We start from the raw sequence: 26,648 nt of genomic DNA on the forward strand, positions 1-26,648 counted from the left end.
ATCATTTAAGTTCATTCTTCTTCCTCATGAATGTACACATAGCACCCCATACTGACAGAAAAACACAGAATTGTTGACATTGTTGCAGATTTATTAAAAAAGAAAAACTGAAATATCACATGGTCCTAAGTATTCAGACCCTTTGCTGTGACACTCATATATTTAACTCAGGTGCTTTCCATTTCTTCTGATCATCCTTGAGATGGTTCTACACCTTCATTTGAGTCCATCTGTGTTTGATTATACTGATTGGACTTGATTAGGAAAGCCACACACCTGTCTATATAAAGCCCCGTACACACGTACCGATGGTCGGCTTACAAATGTTCCTCTTTTCTCCCCGGGATGTCGGTGTCTGCTGAAAAGTGCAAAGACAGCACAAGGACAGCACAAGAATTTTGTCCGCCGACTGCAGAAGTGATGTCATGTAATGGTTAACTTTCCCTGTGTTTTCTATTTTCTGAGCATGCCCAGTCTTGCAAATCTGCGGTCTGTCGGCCGAATTGTGTACTGACAGGCGAACAATCGTCCGTTCTGGTGTCGGCATACAAATATTTTCATGTTTGCACGAAAGACTTTTGTCCGCGGATTGTGCGCAGACATCTGTCGGAGGCACCATACTAACACGCGTACAATCGGCAGATCCTTCGTCCACCGACGTTTGTATGCCGACGATCGGTACGTGTGTACGGGCCTTAAGACCTTCCAGATCACAATGCATGTCAGAGCAAATGAGAATCATGAGGTCAAAGGAACTGCCTGAAGAGCTCAGAGACAGAATTGTGGCAAGGCACAGATCTGGCCAAGGTTACAAAAAGATTTCTGCTGCACTTAAGGTTCCTAAGAGCACAGTGGCCTCCATAATCCTCAAATGGAAGACGTTTGGGACGACCAGAACCCTTCCTAGAGCTGGCCGTCCAGCCAAACTGAGCTATCGGGGGAGAAGAGCCTTGGTGAGAGAGGTAAAGAAGAACCCAAAGATCACTGTGGCTGAGCTCCAGAGATGCAGTCAGGAGATGGGAGAAAGTTGTAGAAAGTCAACCATCACTGCAGCCCTCCACCAGTCGGGGCTTTATGGCAGAGTGGCCCGACGGAAGCCTCTCCTCAGTGTAAGACACATGAAAGCCCGCATGGAGTTTGCTAAAAAACACCTGAAGGACTCCAAGATGGTGAGAAATAAGATTCTCTGGTCTGATGAGACCAAAATAGAACTTTTTGGCCTTAATTCTAAGCGGTATGTGTGGAGAAAACCAGGCACTGCTCATCACCTGTCCAATACAGTCCCAACAGTGAAGCATGGTGGTGGCAGCATCATGCTGTGGGGGTGTTTTTCAGCTGCAGGGACAGGACGACTGGTTGCAATCGAGGGAAAGATGAATGCGGCCAAGTACAGGGATATCCTGGACAAAAACCTTCTCCAGAGTGCTCTGGACCTCAGACTGGGCCGAAGGTTTACCTTCCAACAAGACAATGACCCTAAGCACACAGCTAAAATAACGAAGGAGTGGCTTCACAACAACTCCGTGACAGTTCTTGAATGGCCCAGCCAGAGCCCTGACTTAAACCCAATTGAGCATCTCTGGAGAGACCTAAAAATGGCTGTCCACCAACGTTTACCATCCAACCTGACAGAACTGGAGAGGATCTGCAAGGAGGAATGGCAGAGGATCCCCAAATCCAGGTGTGAAAGACTTGTTGCATCTTTCCCAAAAAGACTCCTGGCTGTATTAGATCAAAAGGGGGCTTCTACTAAATACTGAGCAAAGGGTCTGAATACTTAGGACCATGTGATATTTCAGTTTTTCTTTTTTAATAAATCTGCAACAATGTCAACAATTCTGTGTTTTTCTGTCAGTATGGGGTGCTATGTGTACATTCATGAGGAAGAAGAATGAACCTAAATGATTTTAGCAAATGGCTGCAATATAACAAAGAGTGAAAAATTTAAGGGGGTCTGAATACTTTCCGTACCCACTGTAGGCTAATTGCGATTTTTTTTTTACCAAAAACATGTAGCAGAATACATATTGGCCTAAATAGATGAAGAAATTTGATTTTTTACATTTTTTTAATGGGTGTGTTTTATAGCAGAAAGTAAAAAATATTGTTTTTTTTTTCATAATTGTCGCTCATTTTTTGTTTAATAGTGCAAAAAATAAAAACCACAGAGGTGATCAAATACCACCAAAAGAAAAAAGGACATCAATTTTATTTAGGTACAACGTTGCACGACTGCGCAATTGTCAGTTAAAGTAACGCAGTGCCATATCACAAAAAATGGCCTAATCATGAAGAGGGGGTACACCTTCTGGGGTGGAAGTGGTTAAGGTAGCGCAGTGCCGAATAGAATAAAAATGCTACGGTCATAAACGGGGTAAAACCTTTCTGAGGTCAAATGGTTCCCCTATGAGTGCTCACAGGCCTGTAGCTCAATCGATGTGTGATGCCCCTAAATCTACAGGTGATACTTTTGAGGCAGATTTGGGCGTTTTTGTCCCCATAGACCTTAATGAGAATGCTCGAATCCAGCAATGAACAGTCAGACCCCTCTTCTACAGTATACAATCAGTGTATAACCCAGCAATATGTTGGGACCCTTCACCTGACACCCCCATGACACCGCTACCCTCTCCAATTCTCCTTCAGCCGCCATATATCGGCTGGCAAGTCGCTATTACTGCCAACCAAACATTCATAGCAAACACAGCTTTATTGAAACATCAGCACTCCGTACAGACGACGCGGACACTGGAGGTTTGTGCCGACGCCCTTACGCTGTGTACGCACGCCGCTTGGATCACGTGACTGTAACGGGCGGAATTTTCGAAAAACAACCAACACCGACCGGCCCCGCGGGAATGGAAGCGGGCTCTCGCGGCTCCATTCACCGTCACCTCCGGCTTGTAGTGACTTTCCTCTCCGCTACCTCGGGAGTCTCCGAGCGCCCACACCGTCTATTACTGCGATGATGAGCCGGGCCGCCCAGAGGAAACATGGCGAGCAGCATCGGGGGGAGGATAGAGGTGTGTACAGGGAGACCAGACCTTCCCTTAGTGTCTACATGGGGGGCACAATCCCCTCCTGTCATGTGAGATGCCCCCGGGGAGCCCGCTCTGTCTGATGGTTACCCCCGCCCCCAGCGTCCCCTGCCATGTTATGTTATGGTTGTCATGTAGAAATGGTTGCTGTCAGTTAGGACAGCGGGAAGTGAGCCGGGCTGGCATAGGTGTACCTGCTGTCATCATCATGCCAGGATCCTCAGTGTGCTGTCAGCTCCTATACTGTACCTGCTAACATGCTGGAGAGAGTCCTCACCTTCCTCTTCCCCAACCTGGTCCCTAAAGACTCATCATCTGATGGGGGCCATGAGCAGGAGATGGGGGACACCTGTACACCGCTACTGCAGGGGGAGAACTCCATTGAGGTATCTGTGCCACTGCCTTCTACCCTGTGTACTATATATCACACACATGGTCTATGTGTGTGTGCAGGGGGATAATGCTATAGATGATTCTATACAAGGGGATCATATGCATCTACCATACATCTGTATATATTATGTGCAGGATCTGTGTGTGTGTGTGACTTATGTGCAGGATCTGTGTGTGTTACTTATGTGCAGGATCTGTGTGTGTGACTTATGTGCAGGATCTGTCTGTGTGTGTGTGACTTATGTGCAGGATCTGTCTGTGTGTGTGACTTATGTGCAGGATCTGTCTGTGTGTGTGTGACTTATGTGCAGGATCTGTCTGTGTGTGTGTGACTTATGTGCAGGATCTGTCTGTGTGTGTGACTTATGTGCAGGATCTGTGTGTGTGACTTATGTGCAGGATCTGTCTGTGTGTGACTTATGTGCAGGATCTGTGTGTGTGTGACTTATGTGCAGGATCTGTGTGTGTGTGACTTATGTGCAGGATCTGTCTGTGTGTGTGTGACTTATGTGCAGGATCTGTCTGTGTGTGTGTGACTTATGTGCAGGATCTGTGTGTGTGACTTATGTGCAGGATCTGTCTGTGTGTGACTTATGTGCAGGATCTGTGTGTGTGTGACTTATGTGCAGGATCTGTGTGTGTGACTTATGTGCAGGATCTGTCTGTGTGTGTGACTTATGTGCAGGATCTGTCTGTGTGTGTGTGACTTATGTGCAGGATCTGTCTGTGTGTGTGTGACTTATGTGCAGGATCTGTGTGTGTGACTTATGTGCAGGATCTGTCTGTGTGTGACTTATGTGCAGGATCTGTGTGTGTGTGACTTATGTGCAGGATCTGTGTGTGTGTGACTTATGTGCAGGATCTGTGTGTGTGACTTATGTGCAGGATCTGTCTGTGTGTGTGACTTATGTGCAGGATCTGTCTGTGTGTGTGTGACTTATGTGCAGGATCTGTCTGTGTGTGTGTGACTTATGTGCAGGATCTGTGTGTGTGCGACTTATGTGCAGATTCTGTGTGTGTGTGTGACTTATGTGCAGATTCTGTGTGTGTGTGTGACTTATGTGCAGGATCTGTGTGTGTGTGACTTATGTGCAGGATCTGTGTGTGTGTGACTTATGTGCAGGATCTGTGTGTGTGTGACTTATGTGCAGGATCTGTGTGTGTGACTTATGTGCAGGATCTGTCTGTGTGTGTGACTTATGTGCAGGATCTGTCTGTGTGTGTGTGACTTATGTGCAGGATCTGTCTGTGTGTGTGTGACTTATGTGCAGGATCTGTCTGTGTGTGTGTGACTTATGTGCAGGATCTGTGTGTGTGCGACTTATGTGCAGATTCTGTGTGTGTGTGTGACTTATGTGCAGATTCTGTGTGTGTGTGTGACTTATGTGCAGGATCTGTCTGTCTGTGTGACTTATGTGCAGGATCTGTCTGTCTGTGTGACTTATGTGCAGGATCTGTGTGTGTGTATGACTTAAGGCCCGTACACACGTACCGATCGTCGGCATACAAACGTCGGCGGACGAAAGATCTGCCGATTGTACGCGTGTTAGTATGGTGCCTCCGACAGATGTCTGCGCACAATCCGCGGACAAAAGTCTTTCTTGCAAACATGAAAATTTTTGTCTGCGGACACCAGAACGGACGATTGTTCGCCTGTCAGTACAGAATTCGGCCGACAGACCGCAGATTTGCAAGACTGGGCATGCTCAGAAAATAAAAAACACAGGGAAAGTTAACCATTACATGACATCACTTCTGCAGTCAGCTGAAGTCTGCAGACAAAATTCTTGTGCTGTCCTTGTGCTGTCTTTGCACTTTTCAACAGACACCGACATCCCGGGGAGAAAAGACGAACATTTGTATGACGACGATCTGCGTGTGTGTACGGGGCTTTATAAGCAGGTTCTGTCTGTGTGTGTTTATGACTGTGTTCAAGATCTGTGTCTGTATGATTGTGCAGGATCTGTCTGTGTGTATGTATGACTTGTGTGCAGGATTTGTGAAATGCTGACAGTTGCCATTTTTTTCTTTCACCTTTCAGGACTTCAGGGTCCTCAACCTCCTCGGAAAAGGCTCATTTGCCTGTGTGTACAGGGCACAGTCCATACATACAGGCATCGAAGTAGCTATCAAAATGGTAAGTCTCTATTTTAAAGCTCCCATTCACACAAGCAGGTGCGCATCATGTCCTGTAATAAGGTTTTGCGATTGCGATCTTACCACACATTGCGCTTTTTGTTTTACTTCAGTGAAATGTCACAAAATGTGCGTTGTAACTTGGTGTAGAGCAGAACACCATGCTGTGCTGCATAAAATGCAGTCTGTCCTACTTTTTTGTCATTGCACACTGAAACAATAGGACATTGCGATGCCTAGGCAGGGCTGGTGTGAATGCGCCCTTAACTAGTAGTTTTTAGCGTTTTGAAAATTTTTGTTTGCACTGGTCCAGAATGTTGTTTTTTTTTTTTCTGTTATTTTAGATCGACAAAAAGGCCATGCAGAGGGTTGGCATGGTCCAAAGAGTGCGTAATGAGGTCGAGATCCATTGCCAGCTAAAGCACCCATCTATTTTGGAGGTAGGTTTATTTTTAAGCAATTTGTTAAAGTGATATACTGAAGAAAATTTTGTAACGCAGGTCTTCCCTTTTTTTTGTTTTGCAATAGCTTTATAATTACTTTGAAGACAGCAACTACGTCTATCTGATACTTGAAATGTGCCACAATGGAGAGATGAACAGGTTTTTAAAAAATCGGAAGAAACCATTTACAGAAAAAGAAGGCGAGTTAAAGTCTGCTTATGCCTTGGACTAATAATTTTACATGCATATCTGTAGTCCCGTAATATCTGAAGCTGTGATGGGTCCTTGTTAAAAGTGCATGTTCAGGGTGGGGCAATTGTTTGTTTAAATTCTATCTCCGGTGTATATTTTTGGATTATAGTAAGCCCCCGTTCACATTAGGTCGCTCCGACTTAGGGGGCGACCTGTGAAGTCGCGTGCACCGCGACTTCAGTTCGGCGCGACTTGCACGGACTTCATAAAATGAATGTCAATGCAAGTCGCCTCCAGGTCGCCCCGAAGTAGTACAGGAGCCTTTTTCGAAGTCGGAGTGACTTGTGTTGCTCCTAACCGGTCCTGTACTACTCAATGAACCAGACGTGTGCGACTTGCCAGGCTGACCAAGTCGCCTGGCAAGTCGTAATAGTGTTAACCAGCTCTTAGAGTGATGTTAGTAATTCTGCTGTTTAAATTATTTCCTCTACAAATTGGATCAACGTTGTTTAAATCTTCTTCCTGTTTTTTTGTTGTCAACAGCTCGGCATTTCATGGATCAGATAGTGAAAGGGATGCTGTACCTTCATTCCCATGGCATTCTACACCGAGACCTCACCCTTTCTAATCTTCTACTCTCCAGTGACATGAACATCAAGATTGCAGACTTTGGCTTAGCCGCCCAGTTGAAGTTGCCAAATGAGAAACACTTTACAATGTGTGGCACACCAAACTACATTGCCCCGGAAATAGCTACCAGGAGCGCACATGGCCTGGAATCGGATGTCTGGTCCTTGGGCTGCATGATGTACACTTTCCTTGTGGGTCGACCACCTTTTGACACGGACACAGTAAAGAACACTTTAAATAAAATAGTTTTGGCAGATTATGAAATGCCCAGTTTTATGTCAAGAGAGGCAAAGGACTTAGTTTTTAAGCTGTTACGTAAAAATCCTGCCGATAGGTTAAGTCTGTCTTCCGTGCTGGACCACCCATTTATGACGGGGTATTCTTCTAATGCATGTACCGATATGGCAGCAGTTGAAGATTCCATTGATAGTGGCCATGCTACAATTTCTACAGGCTTTACTGGTTCCTCTGGGGTCAGTGTTAGCGGGCGCCAACCAGAGAAGAGGATTTTATCTGGCCCTTCACTCCCAAACAAAATGAACATCTTCCAGTTTAAGGACAGGGAACCAAGTAATGCTTTGACCGGAGATGGAGGCAGCTTCCATAGCCGCCAGAGGGAGGAATATGATCTCTCTGAGGGAAGGGGTAGAAAAGCTGTTGTTGAAGATAGACCACACTCTCGCTACCTCCGCAGAGCCCACTCCTCTGATAGAACTGGTACCTCTCACAGCCAGAATCCTAGTAAACCAGGCAGCTTCACAGATAGGTGTCACTCTGTGGAGAATCTGAACAAACCTGGTCCCCTGACTGGTTATAGGACCTCTGCCTCATCTCCCGGAAACAGCTATGGAGATATTCCTCAGATGTTCTTAGATAAGGCAAAGCATGGATCCTTGGACAGACACACCTCACCACCAGTGAAGGAGAAAACACCGTAAGTAAAATACATATTACTAGAACAGAATATTTACTGGTGTAAGGTGTGTGCTGCTGGATGCTGAAGAATACCTGTTTATGCCTAGCAGAAAGGCAAGTTTTTGAACAGCAGCACTATAGGATACCATTGGGTTATAATGCAACAGCTATACTGTAGGTAGTGTAAAGATTTAAAATTTGAAACTAGTCAAATAATTTGTGCAGCTGTAATATACCTGCATGACAAATCCACAGTATATCTGAGCTGGTTTCAGTTATCTGCTAATTATCCTCTGGGGAATGTGTTGTCCTCTACAGATGGCAATCAAAGCCCAGGGATAAGGTGATAATGACTCTGTTACCAGTGTGCATTAAACTGTTCAGGTTGTGTCATTATAAAATCCAAGACATAGGCAAAAGTCACCATCCGTTTTGATGTCTACTTGCAAGATGGATGTAAATGGTTCTCTACAATGGATAAGGTGAGTAATTTTTATTTTTAGGCCATGGTCATTATCTGGAATTAGATCAGAGCTGGATAAATCCTAGGGACCAGGAGGCCAATGCACAAAAAAACTCTGCTGGTGTTTTATTCAGGGTGGCATTTTCCAGTGTGAATGGTGTACCACTGGTAGAATTGAGCCTTGCCTTTGGTGACGCTGTGCAAGAAACAGGATTTCTGTTCAGACTTTTCCCTATGGCAGAATGTATACACTCTAGTTTGGTGAAACTGCTTGTGTAGGTATTTAGAGAAACGAATGTCCTAAGTGGATGATGGCTGGATAGGTTGGTGTATCATGTGCCCATTTGTAATCACACTCCAGATGGTTTTGGAAGTGGTAAAGTGTAGGAAGTTCTCCTGTAGGAAAAGCCTGTTCGATTGGACCAACTGGCTCCTTGGTTATGTATTAACACATGTATATCTACAAAAGCATTTTTGGATATTGTTTTCCTGTCTACAGCTGATTTTATATTTTCTTATGATCGATAAATAGAATAGGTTACACTTGCATAGTTGATGTAGAAATTTAACAAACTGTGTATGTGGGTGCTTGTATTCACGTGTATTTTGGTTAGCGGTTATAAGGTGATAACGGCATACCTAGCAGTATACATTAAGCCCTGGTTCACACTGATGCGAAGCAGGAAAGGCAGTGAATCCTGCGCCTTTCCCTTACCACGTTGCAATTGCACTGTTCCGCGATCCGCTGTGGGTGTTAAAAGTTACTGACACCCCAAAAGCAGGTTGCAAATGTAGTGCGACTAAAAAAATATCTAGAATACAGTGTTGAATTATAAATAACCCACTATATGGTTTGGGAATAGAATATCTAATAAGACAGAAGACCTATACAGTACATACTATTAAAGGTTCAGTCTGGTACATATCATCAGACTTGGAGGTCAATGTTTTTATTTAAAAGAACAAAAATGTAAAAGGACCTAAAATGCTGTTTTGCAGATTTTCAGACAGAATTGTAATACTATACATGACAAGCTCCCTTGTTATAGGTAGGTAGATTGATACAAGCTATCTGTGCCTGCTTTCCTTATTGAAAAATGTTCGTTTTTGGTACACGATTGATTTTGTAATTGTTAGCAGTATCAAATCAACATTCATTTTTGAACACAATGAAAATTTGAAGGAGCAGAAAATAAATATTTTCCCGATCTAACAAATTTTCAGACAGTGTATGTGGTTTTCATTCAGAAATTACACTCATTTTAAAATTGAATGTTAAAAGCAAGTACATTTTTGAATGCTATTAGTCTATTTTTTGAATGTACAAAGAAGTTTCGTATGGATATTCTCATTCAAAGTTGATATGTGTATGGCATAAGACCTTAGCAGCAACAGTTTTTGTATTACCTTTCATAATGGGGTTTAAAAAAACAAAAAACCTTTTGCCCTTTTTATAGTACAAACATGGCAGATAATCACTATAAGAGATTCATTTATACTGTGAAACAGTGAAAGTTTATATATTATATATACACACACACACACACACAGCTTTTTTTCTTGGAAAATAGGTTCCGGAACTCATCCACAACCCCCAAACCACCACCACCCCCCCCCCCCTTACACACACCTCCCAAACCGCATCAAATAGTGGGTGTGGTTGAATTTCACTAACAGTGGGAGGTTCTTAAAGGGATATTTAATACCAGTAGTGCATTATGTACATAGTGCAGAGTTTGGGGGAGTAGATTGCAGAGTTCGGGGGGCGCTACACAAAGAGTGCAGAGTTGGGGGGGGGGGGGCTACACAAAAAGTGCAGAGCTCAGCCTTCTTCCACAGGTTCTTACCTCTGCATGCCCCATCCACATCTCACTTTCACCCCTCTTCAGTTCCTTGACTTTGTTGTATTGAAGCACTCAGTTGGCTCTAGTACCTCCCGCATACTATAGTTGGCTCCGCCTCTCTCACTTGCAGTGGGGTGTCATCCAGTGGTGATGTCACCATCCGCACTGCACCCAGGCACCAGCATCTCCCCTGTCCCCATCCCACTGAGTGGGAGCCACTCAGGAGAATCGGATCTTTGGGAGCTGTTGAGAGACAAGCTGTCATTTGTAAGCATGGAAGCCGGCTTCTGTGTTTACAAGTAATAGTGGTGAGTGGGGAACAGAGGGCCTGAGCCAGAGGTGGTGGAACTGAGTTCCACAAAGTTCCAGCTGAAAAAAAGACGTGTGTGTATATGTGTGTGTGTGTGTGTATGTATGTGTTTTTATATATATATATATATATATATATATATATATATATATATATATATATATATATATATATATATATATATACTCAGAAGTAGGATATAGAGGGTATGTTAACTGAGAGTCAGACATGAAGTCTTTAGCTTTCTTTCTGGTAATTTTGAAAATAGCTTTGTTGCGCGGCTAAGTGGGCATTCAAATTACAAATGCCGATTGGTCACCAGTTCTCTTTCAGCACAATGCAAAGCTAATATCTAACAAATTAAGCATGCCTTGTGCCCTTCCTGTGTGCAAAACCCAAGGAGTCTGCATTAGGGTTTGATGTCAAATTCAACAAAAATTGAGAAAGAAAATTCTGTTTTTATCATGAGTATAGCAATAAAGCAAAGGGACATAATAAAAACTGTACTCTACATTACCCTTCAAATTTGACTACCTTTTGCATCCAGATATCAACCTCATTTGAGGTTATAACATTGTTTGTCTTTGGCTCCAGATCTGAATACTTCTGTCTTCCAAAACCGACTGCTGCAAGGTCTGATGAGAGGTGCCAGACTGAAACTGTACAGCAATGGTTTGGAGCGATGCAACTAAATGGTAGGTTTTAAAGTGTCACTAAATCCACATCGTAAAAAACGATCAATAACTGCTGTATTACATGCTGCTCATACTCACTATGAGATTCGTTTTCTGTAGTCTAAAAAAACCTGGTTGATCCTGCTTTTCTCTCTCCACCTTCCGTTCATGTCCCCAATTCAGCTAGGGATTTTGCTGAGCAGTGTGGGCAGCTCTGAACATGCTTGGGTTTCCTTGAGTTTCTATGCTGAGCCTTTCTTCCCTATCACATGTGAGCAGCCCATGTGACACGTCGTATACACAGTGGTAAATGACAGCCCACTCCCTCCCTACTTTCTCCTTGCCCACTAACCAGCTAAATACAATAGGGGCAGGATATTACATGTAGATTAATGGTGGCTTCACCTCCCTCTTATTCTAAGACACAGGCTGGAGGGGTCTGACCCAGTCTGTGACTGGCAGAAATCTGCCCGCACCATGTTGCCAAAAACTGATTTGATTTTAAATATATATTTGTATGCCAATTTAAAACCATTTATTTATTTTTACTTTGTATTCCAAAGGCTGTTTTTTTTTTTTTAACATGTGACCAGCAGTAGAGGACTAGAAGCTCCTCCTGCTTATGTTTCCCTGCAGACAGGCTGGGAAAGAGCCGGGTCATGTGACAGCTGTATATCGATTTAGGTAAAAGGTGCTTAGATTTCTTTTAAATTAAAATATTTACAGTGTCATCCAAATACATAAATAGAAGGGACAATATAAATTAAACAGTTGTTTTCATTTTTATTAGGTTCGTTTAAAGCTGGACTTTGGGAAAAGCAAACGTTTTTTTCTTGCAAGGGTTAACTGCTGGTTTACGTTAAGGGGGTACAAGGTACTGCCGTTTTACGTAACGGATCCTCCGCTGCCACAGACTCCTCTGCCCTGCTAGACTGGTCCCTGCAGTCTCTTCTCCCCTGCAATTCTGTGTTCGGATGCCTCTGACATCAAGACCATTGCAGGGACCATAGCCCTGTATTGGACATGACCACAGTCCACTGCCAGAGTGTAGGGGAGTCCTGTATTTCCAAGGGAGCGGAGGATCAATACATTTACTGCAAGGAAGTAGTGTTGGGCTTTATTTCGTCTGAAAGAAGCATTTTTTGTGTTTTTTTTTTTTTTTTTTTTTTTTTTGTTCCTAATAATAACTTTTTTTTTTTTTTTTTTTTTTTTTTAGGCCAGATACACACACCCCAGGAGATAAACAGCATTAATAATTCAAGTGCCAATTACTACTGCCAACAAGCCATGAAACCAGATGTTCCACAATACAACTGGAGTGATGTTAAAGTGAAGAAGGTCACAAACTCCTATGAAAATGTACAGAAGGGACTGGGTAAACCTTCAGCTGCTGGCCAGCGTAAAGCAGAAGAAAATCTGCACCATCTTAAAGGTAGAATTTCCCCACAAGTTCCCGCTTACCACAACTTGAGAAGTATCGTTCTTCCACTAAACTCTGAGAGACTAAAGCCCATCAGGCAAAAAACAAAGAATGCAGTGGTATGTATGAGCTCATTGTTTGTATCTTGTACATCTGTAGGCCATACTAACATCCGTCATGTGGTAGAGATGGTTAAAGAGGAATTCAACTTTTGTTAGACCACATCCCTAAATGTCATATATATATATATATATATATATATATATATATATATATATATATATATATATATATATATAACATTTGTAGTCATAGGACTTTTTTTGGACATATTTAAGAAGACTGTGTATCATCAAAACAAATTTTTATTATACTCTATTTAAAACATATACAAAAACATATTAAAAATACTCTGCACAGCGCTTTACAACATGTATAGATTCCAAGCAAAATTCACATATAGGCTTGACACGTTTCGGATATTCCTTCTTCAGGAACACGTGTGAAGAAATCAATACAGTAAAACCTGCTGTGGATCTTTTTGGGAGTATTAAGGAATATAATTTCCTTGAACTCCTAACGTGATCATGTTCCCAAAGGAGGGGCATCCAAAAAGCCAAGATGGAACCACTGCCTTTTAGTTAGAGACATGGGTGTCCAACCTTTTGGCTTCTCTGGGCCACACTGAGCGTAGAAAAATGTTCTCAAGCTGCATATAAAATATATACTATAGTTAAGGTATATAAGTAATAACGCCCTTCCTGAGCCGCCGTACCCCCACTAATTTAACACAACTAGAGGATGATCAAATGAAATGGAATCAGTATACAGAGGTTTACTTCTGAGAGATATTAAAGAACACTCTAACCACCATGACCACACTTCAGTGATTTGAAGTGGTGATGGTGGTAGGAGTCGTAAATACTGCACATGCTGGGATATTTACAGTTATGTGCTGGGGGATAGTTGCACCCCTAGCACATATGACTTAGGCAGCCAGAAAATGTCATCTCCTTATTCAGACATGTATGAACAAGGACATGACATAATGTGACAGAACACAACTGGTTATTAAAAAAACATATTGCAACAATTTACACATGCTAATGCACATACCTTTTCTACTTATTTTTTATTTTGCAGACTGCTGGTGCGGTTACTGCTGGTAGGTAATGCTGGTGTGGTTACTGCTGGCGAGTAATGCTGGTCATGCGGGTACTGCTGGTCATGACGTCGGGTACTGCTGGAGGAAGCAGCGGCTGCAGTAGAGAGCAGAGCTGCTGCTTACTGTATGGCTCCTGTCACAGGCGGAGTGCATTTCATATCACTCTGCCTGTGACAGAGCTGGAATTATACAGGAAGCAGCAGCTCTGTCATGACTGCATACATCCGAAGTCTCCCACGGCAGCCGGGAGATCGCATGGCACTTGCTAGTGTCCATGAGCCGCCGGCCAAAGGCGGGAGACTGTCTGGAGTTCCATGGCCGGTGGGCTGCATTGCCTGCAGTTCCGGGCCGCATGCGGCCCACAGGTTGGACGTGCCTGTTTTAAATGGAATTTAATATGGTTTTGATTCTCAGTCGTCTTTTATATATGTTCACAAAAAGTCCTACGATTACAAATGTGTATAAATTAATAGAACAGTCATGCCTGTTTGTTCTCTGATGAAATAGCTGGGTTTTTCACTACTCTTTTTTTGAAGACAAAACATAAATGGGAGGATCTGATTCTTTATAATCACCTGGTGCACTCTGTGTTAGCTGCAGAGCATGTGTCCCTTTTGAAGTATTCAACTTTTGAGGGGGTTATCTCACCCAAACTGAAATTCCTATTGCAGAGGGTGCCTAAAATTTTGACTTGTATCTTAGTTCAGAATTCTAGAAAAATCCAGTAAGTCAATCACACAAGCAGGAAATTAAATTTTTAGGGGTATTCTTTACACCTCCAGGTTGCCATTTTGCAGCAGATGCACAATAAACAGGAAAGGTCATTTTTAATAATGTTAAATTACAACATGGTTTGTGTAGCAATTGCAAATTCTGTATCCCCCCCCCCCCCCAAATGTGGATGTGTCACTGGGGACAGACTTGCCCATCTGACATGGCCCTAACCGTAACCAAAGTTCACTACCTGTTGGTGAAGATTTGTCGCTGTATTGCAATCTATTATGTTATTTATGGTTTATATGCTTTCTTTTCTTCATTGCATAGGTGAGCATTCTTGACACTGGAGATGTTTGCATGGAATTTTTAAAAGAGCAGAATTCTCAAGAACGGGTTAAAGAGGTGCTGCGGATATCATGTGATGGCAACTTAGTAAGTGCGTCTCTTCTTCAACACACCAACTGTTTTTTTTTTTTTTTTTATCAAAATCTGTGTTTACTTCTGTATATTCCCACATTCAATTTAGGCAGTACCTTTTTAATAAAACACACATGCATGATAATTTCACTGCAAGCCAATCATGCAATCCGGGCCGACAAGAGGTCTCTATGTCTACTCCCCACCCTGCAACACAAGAGTCCTTCCATGTAGATAAAGTCGGCAATCAGGTGATGATGAAAAAAATGTCTCTTTATTTCGTCTAAGGAGTACACATGTTTCAAACAGAGCTGACACTAACGTGTTTCAGCTTTTTAAGATGTACTACTAGTTCCAATTAGAAGTAAGGCCTTCACAGGCTGAATTGCGTCAGTGCTAGCTTTGTTTGGAACATGTGTACTCATTGGGCAAAATAAAGAGACCTTTTATTCATCCTCACCTGTTTGCCCACTTTATCTACATGGAAGTACCTTTTTGATTAAAGCTTTTGCTACAGGCCCCCTCCCCCCCCTCCCATCTGCTTACGTAAGCCATTATTGGTCCTTGGTAGAATCCCCTCTATTATAACCTGGTATATTACTCACTGCCTTTGTCTTATAAAAATGATGCGGCTCAATATATGTGACCTTATTTTGAAGCGCCGCTGTGCAGTCAGCTTATGTCCAGCATTCTCCTGCCCCGCTCCGAGGACTGCAGAGGGAGGGGCTGGGGTTCCCTCTGATGTCAGCCAGGAGGAGAGCCTCAGGCAGTCATGTGACCGCTCAGCGGCAGTCTTTAATAAGGTATTGCGCTTCTTTATTTTTTAAAACAAAGACAGAGAGCAATATTACAGGTTATAATAGAGGAGGATCTACAAAGAACAAGTCCTTATTTTATATGATATAATTGTATAGCAGCAGGGGAGGAGAGGACACGGGTCACACACAGGAGCAAGCAGGGAGGGGAGGGGGGAGGATGACGGAGGCACGTAAACTGACCACGGTGTCAGGGCTCAGCAGCCATGATATATCGTAATCAATTTCCAGGGGGAGGGCAGAAACTGGCAGGATCAGCCAGGTTTCTTAGGTGATAGAGAGGGTCAAATTATACAGCACATGCACTGTGCTGTATAACATGCTTTATAGGAACAGGATCATATATATACAGTATGTGTGTGTGTGTGTGTGTGTGTGTGTGTGTGTGTGTGTGTGTGTGTGTGTGTGTGTGTGTGTATAGATATATATCTATATACACACACACAAAAACACTTTAACTTCCAGAATTATGACCTTTTCAGGTGTTTACAGCCTTTTCTGACTAATCTTTTCGGTCCCTGTTGACTGGAATGCAGGCATAGATGGCTGGAGATCCTCAGTATACAGCGTCATTACAAACTGCAGAATTTCATATTTGAGGATCTGTAGTTTTTCAACCTTACACCGTTTTAGTTAAAGCGGTAGTATACTCCGCTATTTGACTTTTACCTACAGGTAAGCCTATAATAGGGCTTATCTGTAGGTACAATTAATATCTCCTAAACCTGCACGGTTTAGGAGATATTCGCCCTGCATGCAGCCGCTGACGTCAGCGACACATGCGCTCTGAAGGTCCAGCGGACCTTCAGAGCTCCTTGCCCGAAAGTGAAACTCCCGCGCGCATGCACGGGAGTGACGTCATTGCGGCTCTGGCCACTGACAGCGCCGGAGCCGCAGAACCAAGAAGAGAGGCCGAGGCAACATGACAGCGCCCTTAGCGTTGTCCAGGCGACCGCGTCGGGGCTTCGTTTTAAGGTAAGTATTTCATAATGAGCTAGTATGCGATGCACACTCGCTCATTATGCCTTTGTCCTGCAGGTTTTTTTTTTTTTTTTTTTTTTTTTTTTACTGAGTATACAACTGCTTTAAATCAGTGGTCTCCAAACTGAGGCCAAACTTTGCTTATATTAATCTAGCCCTTGAGGCACTATTCCCCCTACTGACACCAACAATGAGGCACTATGCCCCCTACTGACACCAACAATGAGGCACTATTCCTTCCACTGACACCAGTAATGGGGCATAATTCCTTCCACTGACACCAACTATTTCTCCCCCTAAAAATCAGGTATTGTTTACTCCTATAGGGCACGGTCTGCCCCCCCCCCCCCCCCAAAGTCTGAAGGACCGTAAACGGGACCTTTCTTTAGAAAGTTTGCTGACCCCTGGCCTAAATAGAATAGTTTTCAGTTCTGAAGTTAAATTTATTGCAGCAAGCAGTAATGTATAACTAAATACTTTAGCAAAACAATGTCCACATAAAGTGGAACTCTAGCATTTTTTTTTCTATTATTGGATAGCTTGGGGGAGGGTTAGAACCCCTGGGTATCCAGGCAGCAGTGAAAAAGAAAAGAAGTTCCACCCCCTTTTTTTTTCCTCTATCCAAAACTAAAAAAAATGCTTTTAGGTTTGAGTTATTACTATTAATTTAGTTGAGTTATTACTTTATGAAAATTGATGTGCCATTGCTGTATGGGTCTCTACATCATGTCATTATAAAGATCTTGAGATTAGATTTTTAGCAACATAATGTATATTTGCATAACCACTTAGTTCAATATCTCATTTTTGTTTTGTTTTTAATGACATATGACCACTTTCTTTTTCCAGATATATGTGTATCATCCAAATGAAGGCAAAGGGTTTCCTTTGGATGACAGGCCTCCGTCTCCCCCAGAAAGCATGCAGAGTTACACTTTCGAGAGCTTACCAGGTATAATACATATAAGCATATTCTTTGGTCTAACCCCTTGAAGGGAAGCTACAATGATTTTGTATTAGATATATACATACATACATACATACATACATACATACATACATACATACATCTCAAAAAAATTAAAGGAACACTTTTTAATCAGAATACAGCATCAAGTCAATTAAACTCCTGGGATATTGAACTGGTCAGTTAAGTAGCAGATGGGGGTTTTAATCAGTTTCAGCTGCTTTGGTAATATTGAAATTAACAGGTGCACTAGATGAGCAACGATAAGACAGCCACCAAAACAGAATGGTTTTACAGGGCAGGGTGAGGCCACTGAAATTTTTTTCCCCTACTTGTTTTTTTTCTGACTGTTTTTCACTAGTTTTGTATTTGGCTAGGGTCAGTGTAACTACTGATAGCATGAGGCGATACCTCGACCCTATAGAGGTTGCAGTCCCACACCTCCCAGGATGGCACATCAATACGTGCCATTGCCAGAAGGTTTGCTGTCTTTCCCAGCACAATCTCAAGAGCATGGAGGAGATTCCAGGAGACAGGCAGTTACAAAATGACCTACAGCAGGCTACTGGTGTGAATGTCTCTGACCAAACAATCAGAAACAGACTTCAGGATGTTGGCCTGAGGACCCAACATCCTCTAGTGGGCCCTGTGCTCACTGCCTGGCACCGTGGAGCTTAATTTGCCATTGAACACCGGAATTGGCAAGTCTGCAACTGGCACCCTTTGCTTTTCACAGATGAGAGCAGGTTCATCCAGAGCACATGTGATAGACATAAAAGGGTCTGGAGAAGCCGTGGAGAACGTTACGCTGCCTGTAACATCGTTCAGCATGACTGGATTTGTTGTGGGTCAGTGATAGTCTGGGGAGGCATATCCATGGAGGAATGCACAGACCTCTACAGGCTAGACAATGGCACCCTGACTGCCATTAGGAATAGGGATGAAATGAAATCCTTGGACCCACTGTCAGGCCCTTCACTCGTGCAGTGGGTCCTGGGTTAATCCTGGTGCGCGACAATGCCCGACCTCATGTAACAAGAGTATGCAGCCAGTTCCTGGAGGATGTAGGAATTGATACCACTGAATGGCCCCCATGCTCGCCTGACCTAACTCCAATAGAGCACCTTTTGAGACATTAGGATTCGGTCTCCACCAGGTTGCACCTCAATCTGTTCAGGAGCTCGAGGATGCCCTGGTCCATATCTGAGTGGAAATACCCCAGTAATACCATCCGTTGTCTCAAAAGCAGCATGCCTCAACATTGTCAGGCATGCATACAAGGACGTGGGGGGCCATAAAAACTACTGAGTATCATTCTGAGTTGCTTCAATGAAATGTCAGCAAAATATACTAGCCTGCTGCATAATGTTTTCACTTTGATTTTCGGGGTGTCTTTGAATTTAGCCCTCTGTAGGTTGATAATTTTTCATTTCCATTGAAAGATGTGGCATCCTTTCGTTCCTAACACATTACCCAGTCCATATCAGTATAGATATCCAGCATGATATTTTTTCCCATTGAGATCTGATGTGTTTTTAAAGTCTTCCTTTCAATTTTTTTTTGAGCAGTGTATATTCTGACTCTGAAGAACAGCAAAAAAAAAAAAAAAAAAACTGTTCGGAGACATACTCTAGGTCTTTGTTGTAGCTTATGCCTGTAAAAGGCATTTTGTATCAAACTGATAATTGTAGTTTGCTTTTCTCCTGGATGTCCATGAACATTTGCTTTCCCTCTCATTTACCTTGTGTGTTTTTGTGTCTCCCCCCTCCAGAAAAATATTGGAAGAAATACCAGTACGCATCGAAATTCACAGATCTTGTCCGGTCCAAAACTCCAAAAGTGACCTACTATAGTAGATACGCAAAATGCATGTTAATGGAAAACTCTCCGAATGCTGATTTCGAAGTTTGCTTCTATGATGGTGAGTTCTATGTTCTGCAAAAGGAAAATTGATCCAACAAGATACAAACAAGGGAAGGGCCTGACCAATGTAAATAAGACCCAAAGTAACCCTATCACAAAAACAAAATGGAGCTTCCAGATAAGAGGCCACAGGATGAAGAAGGGTGTCTTCCTAATTTTTAGAACACTGAACATTTCAACATTATGAAATGTGTCTTCTTTTTAAGCCCTGGTTCACACTGATGCGCTTGCTGATGCGTTTCAGAACACACAGAATCGCATGAAAAGTGAAATTACATGATTTGCTATGGAGCTGTTCACTTCTTTGCTGTGTGAGTTGCTTTTTTAAATACTGTAACATCTATGTTGTATTTCATGTTTGTTAGGAGCTAAAATCCAAAAAACAGCAGAGTTAATTCGGATAATCGAGAAATCTGGGAAGTCCCGCACGCTGAAACATGGGAGCAGAATAAGTGAAATGGGCGAGGAAATTAAATATTACGTGGATCACGCCAATGAGGTAATAGGATGAATGTTGAATATAAACACATATAATCTAAGCAACAAATAGAAGTGAATTTAAAAAGTCCTCCTTCACAATGTATGTAAAGCAGTTGTAAAGTCAGAAGGATTTTTATCTTCATGCATTCTATGCATGAAAAGATAAAACCTTCTGGGTGTAGCAGCATCTCCCAGGGACTCTTCCTCCTGATTGGCTGAGATACAGCCACAACTCCATTGGCTCCAATGGCTGTCAATCAAAGTCAGCCAATCAAGGAGAGGGGGTGGGGTCTGAATGGACACACAGAGCTGCACCTAGGCTTGGGTGCCCCCATAGCAAGCTGCTTGATGTGGGGGCACTCGACTGGAGGGAGGGGCTAGGAGCACTGAAGAGGTACCCGAGAAGAGGAGGATCTGGGCTGCTCTGTGCAAAACCAACTGCACAGAGGAGGTAAGTATAACATGTTTGTAAAGTCACTTTTTTTAAAAAAGAAAACCAATCATTTTAAATGTGGAAGAGAAGGTTGCGATGTGTAGGAATATTTATACCCCTCTGCACACCTGATTACCCATCTGCAGCCCCGCTGAAAATAAAAGGTACTCTAAGGGCTCATTTACACTTGCTTCAACAAATTAATACCCCATGTCGCTTTCATGATGGTTCAAAGCCTCCATAGAAGGCTATGACTAAGCTTGCTTTCATTAAAGCTTCAAAAAAGCATGTTGAAGCGGTATGTGCTTTAACCTTTTCGCTGCCAGAGCAGTTTTTGCATTTTTTTTTTTTTTTTTTTTTTTGCAGACGTTTTAAAAATCCTTTTCAGCCTGAAAAACTACAAAAAAAAAAACAAATATATATAGTTTCTGAAAGCAGACACCCTAGAGAATGAAATAGTGGTAGTTCCAATTTTTTTATTTCACACGTTATTACCGCAAAATTTCGGTACAAAACAATAAGTACATTTTGGGGGGAAAAAACTCAAACTACCTACATTTTCGATAAAATATAAAAGACGAGGTTGATACTAAATAGATACCCAACATGTCTAACCTAAAATTTGTGTGCGCCCGTGAAATGCGACGCTTTAAAAGCCCCCTATAGGTATCGGTTTAGTTTTACAGAGGCGGTCTTGTGTTAGCATTATTGCTCTCCCTCTGGCGTGGTGCAGCGAGCAATATGTAACGTGTTTTGCAATCAACATTTTCACACAAAGGCAATCCCAAGGCATATGTGTTTTTTTTTTTTTTGCTTGACTTTTTTTCTTTTTCATTACATAGGAAACAAAAAGTCCCCCTATGCAATGTTTTTTAGGTGACAGGATCCCTCATGTCTGCTCTGTGCTCCACTGAATGTTGTGCAATGCAGGTCGCATTGGAAAACATCTTTTCCTGGCTAAACCAGCCGGGGGAAACCGAGAGCTTGACCTGGAAGTGACATCGCAGATGTTGCATCCGGGTCACAACAGGAAGGGGAGGAGAGCCGATGTGTGTCCGTGCTTCTCCTTCCCCCTCCAGCTGCCGGTACCCGCAGATGGGCATACATAGGCTGGAAAGCTTAGTGGGGCGCCAATACCTGGAGGTGTGTGAGCAATTGGGCTGCTACATTGCTGTGAATGCTTTCACCTGACAGTGCTTTATGCTACAGCCACTGGATTGTCTGTGAAAACCCCTGCTGTCAGGTTCATACATGTATGGACTTGGCAGCGAAAGAGTTAATATTTGTTGTAATGCCTAATGCACACAATCAAAAAAATCAAATGAAAAACACTGCTTTTGAAGCGATTTGTATGATAATCTGATCGTTCGTACACAGCTTTTGAGAGCTGATTACGACAGTTCATGTGAAGGGACAGATTTTTCTTGTACGATACCAGAACAAACGGTTTTGGTTTACTCTGAACAGTATTTTTCCAAAAAATGACCAAGACCACACATGTTCGGGAACAAAAAAATATATTGCAGTACAATACAACACATTAAGAAGTTGTATTCTGTTGTACGAGAATTTTTGTAACTTTATAACCTATTGGTTTTTGATATAAGTCTATCATGCAAAAAAAAAGGGTGATCGTTCGTCATATGTTTTCATCGTATGTACAGTATGAGTCTTTAGTGTAAATGAGCCCTTAGAAATGCGTAGACACACATTTGTATCCGTACCCACGTACCCAAGAACAACAATGTTATTGCACCTTACCAATTCTTAAATGTAGTGGCTGTAGTTTTTTTTTTTTTTTTTTTTTGGCCAAGTACAGAAAAGTACCAGCTGATCCTACCAGAAATTTTGTGGGCTCTGAAGCTGTTTTTTTTTTTTTTTAAATGCACACCCCACCCCCCCTCCCCAAATTATATTGGAGGGGGTGGGGGTGTTCAGCAGTCTTGTCCTTTGTTAACCACGCCAATTATTTATGGTGCACCAAAATGAAAATTCTGGACCGAAAACAACAATTCAGGAAGCACTTGGCTGATAACCGGAACCGGGATTGACAGTTTTTAAAGATGCATATATTCTGTATATTTTTATATATATATATATATATATAATTGTATTATATGTGATTTTTTTTTTATTAATATAATTAATTTAAATGACTATTTATTTTCGGCACTTATCGGCACCTTTTTTTTTTTTCAGACGATAATTTACGGCAGCCATTATTGATAACTTTTTTATCTATCAGCAAAATGCAGATAACCCTATTTTCTCCTGATAATTTTTGGGGGCTGATATATCGGTGCTTCCCTAATAATTATCAGTAGATACGAAGCAGTTAGCTTTGTCACCTTGAAACAATAAGTGTGTTTTTGCAGGATCATCTGTTGAAAATCTAGGGAAAAAAAGCTATTGCTAGAGAGCCTTCAGAGGGCCTCTTATTGTTTAGGACCCTGGTAGGGTGGAGATCCCATGGAGAGCCTGTTTATAAAGAATTATTTCCAAAATATCAGCAGTTTTATATTAGCATTTAGCACTATTTAATCTCCGTTCCTACTACATGCATTGCAGAGCCACCAGATTTGTCTTTCCTTGGAATCAGCTGTTAATGTCGAGGAGAAGAAAGGAGAAACTCTTTCTTTGTTCCCTGTAACATTTGGGAGGTAAGGCAAGTTTCTTTTATAGCTGTGCAAAAAATTGCACAAGACATCAAAAAAATAGAACATTCACATGTTAGACCTATTTATACACTGATGGCTAAAAGCAGTGGCAAGTAGCCTAAATATACACTATAAATTACTTCCAAACCTGTTTAACCGCTTCACCTCTCACACCTGTTCACCCTCTATGGACCAAAGCAATTTTTACATTTCTGCTATGGAATTGTTTATTCGGCAGTATTGTCATTACTTAAGATGACAAACAGGTATATTTTTTAACCACTTACCGTAAATACTGGACACTTTCACCCCCTTTCTGCCCAGGGCCATTTTCGGTTTTGAGCACCTTTACGTTTTGAATGCCAATTACTCATGCACACAGTACCTAAATGACATTTTATCATTTTTTTTGTGACACAGAGCTTTCTTTTGGTGGTATCTAATCACCACTGGGTTTTTAAGTTTTTGCCATGGAAAAAAAAATAAATACCGAAAAATTTGAAAGACAAACAAACATGTTTTTTCTTGGTTTCTGTTATAAAGTTTAGCAAATAAGCTTTCTTCATTATTTTAGGCCAAAATGTATTCTGCTACATTTCTTTGGTAAAAATAACCCAAATCAGTGTTTATTTAGTCTGTGTGAAAGTTAGTCTACAAACTATGGTTTACATATTTGGAAATTGATCAGCCTTGATGTACTGACTGCCTATCTTAGTTCTTTAGCCCCTTAAATGCCAGAACAGTACAAATATCCCCCAAATATAGCAATTTTTATTTTACAGAGCTAGACAGATTAAGCTAAGAATGTGGCAGAGAGTAGGTTTAGAGTTAGGTTCTAATATGGTCCCGTGCTGAGCTGTCAGTGGCGGGTGCAGGAGAGGCAGCCAACAAGGGAAGCCCCATAGTTACTCTATGGCATTTCACAGCCATTGTCAGTTCTCTCCTGCACACAGCATCTGCTGCTGGAGACCAGATCAGCTTCAGAAAAGGTCAGTACAGCATAGCGATTTTTTTATTTATTTTTTGCTTTACAGGGTTCGATTAGGCTTAGAATGTGGCAGAGATATATACGCCCAAGGTCCAGCCGCCAGCCTATATTTAGTTTGGTGGCATTCACCGTAAGTGCTTGAGCATTATCTGCACAAATTTTGTTGCACTTCATGGACCTTGTTTATGATATTTTAGTGCCAGTATTTTGTTTTTTTATATAATAAATATTACACTGACATTTTACTTTTTTTTTCTAATGCTTGGTGATTCATCCCACCTAATTGTTTGGAACATTTTTTGATAATACCTTTCTAAATGTGTGGAAGTACATCTATCTCTGTCGCTGACGGCATTGATTTCCAGAGTGTCGTCATATTCATACCCTATTGCGTATGCTTTGTCCTATAACTTGGACAGCATATGATTGTGGTGAGTTTGCATTCTTTTCATTCGGTGGAGGATAATCAACATGGGTGACACCTGAGATTACATTGAGCACTGGGAATTACAGCTTTTTCCTTTATCTTGTTTGGCTTTTTCACTTGAACTCTATCACGTTTATTTTATTCAAGGCACTCTATCATGATTTGAGTCATCGGTTAAGATTATTTGTTTTATCACACTTAGTTTTGTGATATCACTTCATATAGTGCTACAACCTTTTATTTTAAATATTAATGGTTAAAGTATAACTAAAGACAATTTTTTTTTTTTTAATTTTTGGTAGCGTGCAGAGAGATTAGAACACTTGTCAGTTATTATTGCTGTCTGTGTCCCCGTTAAGGAGATTCACCCTCTCTATTTGTCCTGTTTACTGTTATTGAAAGTGAAAGTAAGAGAAAATCCCAAATTTTCGGTTGTCTCCAGAACTAGTTCTGGTGACCTGGGAGTACCCCAAGGGATTCCCTTAATTTGCAGGGTTTTCCTCTTACTTCCTGTTTGGCTATGGGACAGGAAGTGAAGGGAAATCTCCAAAATTTTGTTATGTCCCATTGTTCACAATGGGACAAAAAAAAAAAAAATCTGATAGGGGGCATAACCCTCCCTTGCTCTATCCAAAATGAAAAAAAAATGTTGTGCCTATAGTTTTATCTTAATAAAAAGAAAATGGGCAGGAAAATAATGGTAGAAAAAGAATGATTAGTGGTGATAAGTCTAAACTAAGGTTAATAAGGGGTTAAACAGAGGAACATTTAATTTAATTAAAAAAAAACACTTTTATACTTGTCAGCTTGTTTTAAAGCAGAGCCCCATTCATTTTTGTGTTTATTAAAAGTTAGCAGCTACAAAAACTGTAGCTGCTGACTTTTATTAAACATAAACTCACCTGTCCCACGATCCAGCGATGTCGCTCCTGTCCCTCTCCCCCTGGGACTGTCACTTCAACTGTGGGCACCTGGCTGTGGCAGCTGATTGGTCTGGCAGTCTTCTGGCACCTGTGCCCAGAAGACTGCAGGAAGGGCGGGCAACAGAAGAAGGGGCTTCAGTTAGAGGGACAGAAGCACAGATCAGTGCTGCTAATCAGTGCCCACCAGTGTCACTTATCAGTGCTGCTGATCATTGCCCATCAGTGCTTCCTGATCAGTGTAGCCTGTTCAGTGCACATCAGTGAAGGAGAAAATTTACCTGTTTGCAAAATCTTATAACAAAATATGAAAAACGTTTTTTTTTTTTTTTTAATGGTCTGTATTTTTTTGTGTGATTGGCAAAACATAAACTCCACTGGTGATTAAATACCACCAAAAGAAAGCTCTATTTATGTGAAAGAGTTGATAAAAATTTCATATGGGTACTGTGTTGCATGACTGTGCAATTGTCATTTAAAGTGTAAGAGAGCTGAAAATTGGCCTGGACAGAAAGGGGGTATAAGTGGTTAAAAGCAAAGCATGCAGCCATAGGTTGTGAAATTGGGTGAAGAAACACTGCTTTAAGTGGATCTTTTTTTTTTTTTTTTATGTTCGGCAGGAGACCAATAACCACCGATTCTCCAAAGCCCCTTATAAAACCAACATCTACTGGGGAGACAGAAAGCGGACACAAAGATCAAGGCTCTAGCAACAGAGTTTTAAGCAACGCCTCGTCTCCCAACCAGATGCCAAACATCAATCCTTCTGTAAGTAGAATTGTTAATGTAGAAGAGTACATAGCTAACATCTAAATGGTTAATACAGCAATCTAGTTTTTAGGCAATTGTTCTCAAGGCAGGTTGGAATTTTTTTAGCTGTTGAGGTTAATATTGGCGTTCTACACCCTCAGCCATACTGATACACATATATACTGTGCATACAGTGTGTGTGTGCATGTATATATATATATATATATATATATATATATATATATATATATATATATATATATAATATAATATAATGTATGTGTGTATATATATATCTATATATATACATACATACATACATACATACACACACTATATTACTAATAAACGTATTAGAACACCTGCCCTTACACGCACATAAACTTTAATGGCATCCCAGTCTTAATCCGTAGGGTTCAATATTGAGTTGGCCCACCCTTTGTAGCTATTACAGTTCTCCACGGCTTTTCCAGACCCTTTCATGTCTGTCACGTGCTTAGGGTGAACATACTCTAATCTGTGAAAAGCACGGGGCGCCAGTGGCGGACCT

The 26,648-nt window shown here is 41.6% G+C and overlaps 1 protein-coding gene across 1 annotated transcript in view; it reads left to right on the forward strand.

Annotated features, from left to right (window-relative positions):
• Positions 1 to 3,295: 3,295 nt before the first annotated feature.
• PLK4 (polo like kinase 4) overlaps positions 3,296 to 26,648 on the forward strand; it is a gene marked incomplete at its 5' end in the record, with an annotated part of 32,083 nt that continues 8,730 nt past the window's right edge. The window contains 13 exons of the mRNA XM_082266699.1: positions 3,296 to 3,424; positions 5,473 to 5,568; positions 5,912 to 6,007; positions 6,096 to 6,210; positions 6,746 to 7,766; positions 10,959 to 11,059; positions 12,255 to 12,577; positions 14,668 to 14,772; positions 17,403 to 17,505; positions 19,292 to 19,441; positions 19,809 to 19,942; positions 22,925 to 23,016; positions 25,969 to 26,116. Coding sequence (XP_082122825.1) covers positions 3,296 to 3,424; positions 5,473 to 5,568; positions 5,912 to 6,007; positions 6,096 to 6,210; positions 6,746 to 7,766; positions 10,959 to 11,059; positions 12,255 to 12,577; positions 14,668 to 14,772; positions 17,403 to 17,505; positions 19,292 to 19,441; positions 19,809 to 19,942; positions 22,925 to 23,016; positions 25,969 to 26,116 — 2,613 coding nt within the window. The remainder of the gene's footprint in view (positions 3,425 to 5,472; positions 5,569 to 5,911; positions 6,008 to 6,095; positions 6,211 to 6,745; positions 7,767 to 10,958; positions 11,060 to 12,254; positions 12,578 to 14,667; positions 14,773 to 17,402; positions 17,506 to 19,291; positions 19,442 to 19,808; positions 19,943 to 22,924; positions 23,017 to 25,968; positions 26,117 to 26,648) is intronic.

This window comes from Pelophylax lessonae (assembly GCF_965119305.1).
Source record: "Pelophylax lessonae genome assembly, chromosome: 1".
In the NCBI taxonomy this organism is placed as follows: domain Eukaryota; kingdom Metazoa; phylum Chordata; class Amphibia; order Anura; family Ranidae; genus Pelophylax; species Pelophylax lessonae.